Source organism: Fulmarus glacialis, unplaced genomic scaffold, assembly GCF_000690835.1.
Source record: "Fulmarus glacialis isolate BGI_N327 unplaced genomic scaffold, ASM69083v1 scaffold9080, whole genome shotgun sequence".
NCBI classification, from domain to species: Eukaryota; Metazoa; Chordata; class Aves; order Procellariiformes; family Procellariidae; genus Fulmarus; species Fulmarus glacialis.
Window position 1 is genome coordinate 16,332 of NW_009185759.1, and position 237 is coordinate 16,568.

At 73.0% G+C, this 237-nt stretch overlaps 1 protein-coding gene across 2 annotated transcripts in view; it reads right to left on the minus strand.

Annotated features, from left to right (window-relative positions):
* The window catches only part of PEX5 (peroxisomal biogenesis factor 5), a 10,487-nt gene extending 10,353 nt beyond the window's left edge, over positions 1 to 134 (minus strand). For both annotated transcript variants that reach the window (XM_009577457.1, XM_009577382.1), the window contains exon 1: positions 6 to 134. In XM_009577457.1, coding sequence (XP_009575752.1) covers positions 6 to 134 — 129 coding nt within the window. The remainder of the gene's footprint in view (positions 1 to 5) is intronic.
* Between the last annotated feature and the right edge of the window lie 103 nt (positions 135 to 237).

Genomic DNA, 237 nt, shown 5'->3' on the forward strand with positions numbered 1-237 from the left:
CCCGCGGGAGGCGAGCCCGCCGGGCCGTGAAGTCCTCCCTGCCGCAAGGCTTTGTCCTGGGTGAAGTGGCCGGCCAGCTTCATGAGGGGGTTGGAGCCCCCGCACTCCGGTTCCACCAGCTCCCTCATGGCCATGGCGCCAGGCAGGGAGGGAGGGAGGGTCGGCACCAAACCCCACCGGGCCTGCACCTGGCCCCGGGGCGGCACAGACACCGGGTGAACGCCAGGCGCAGCGACC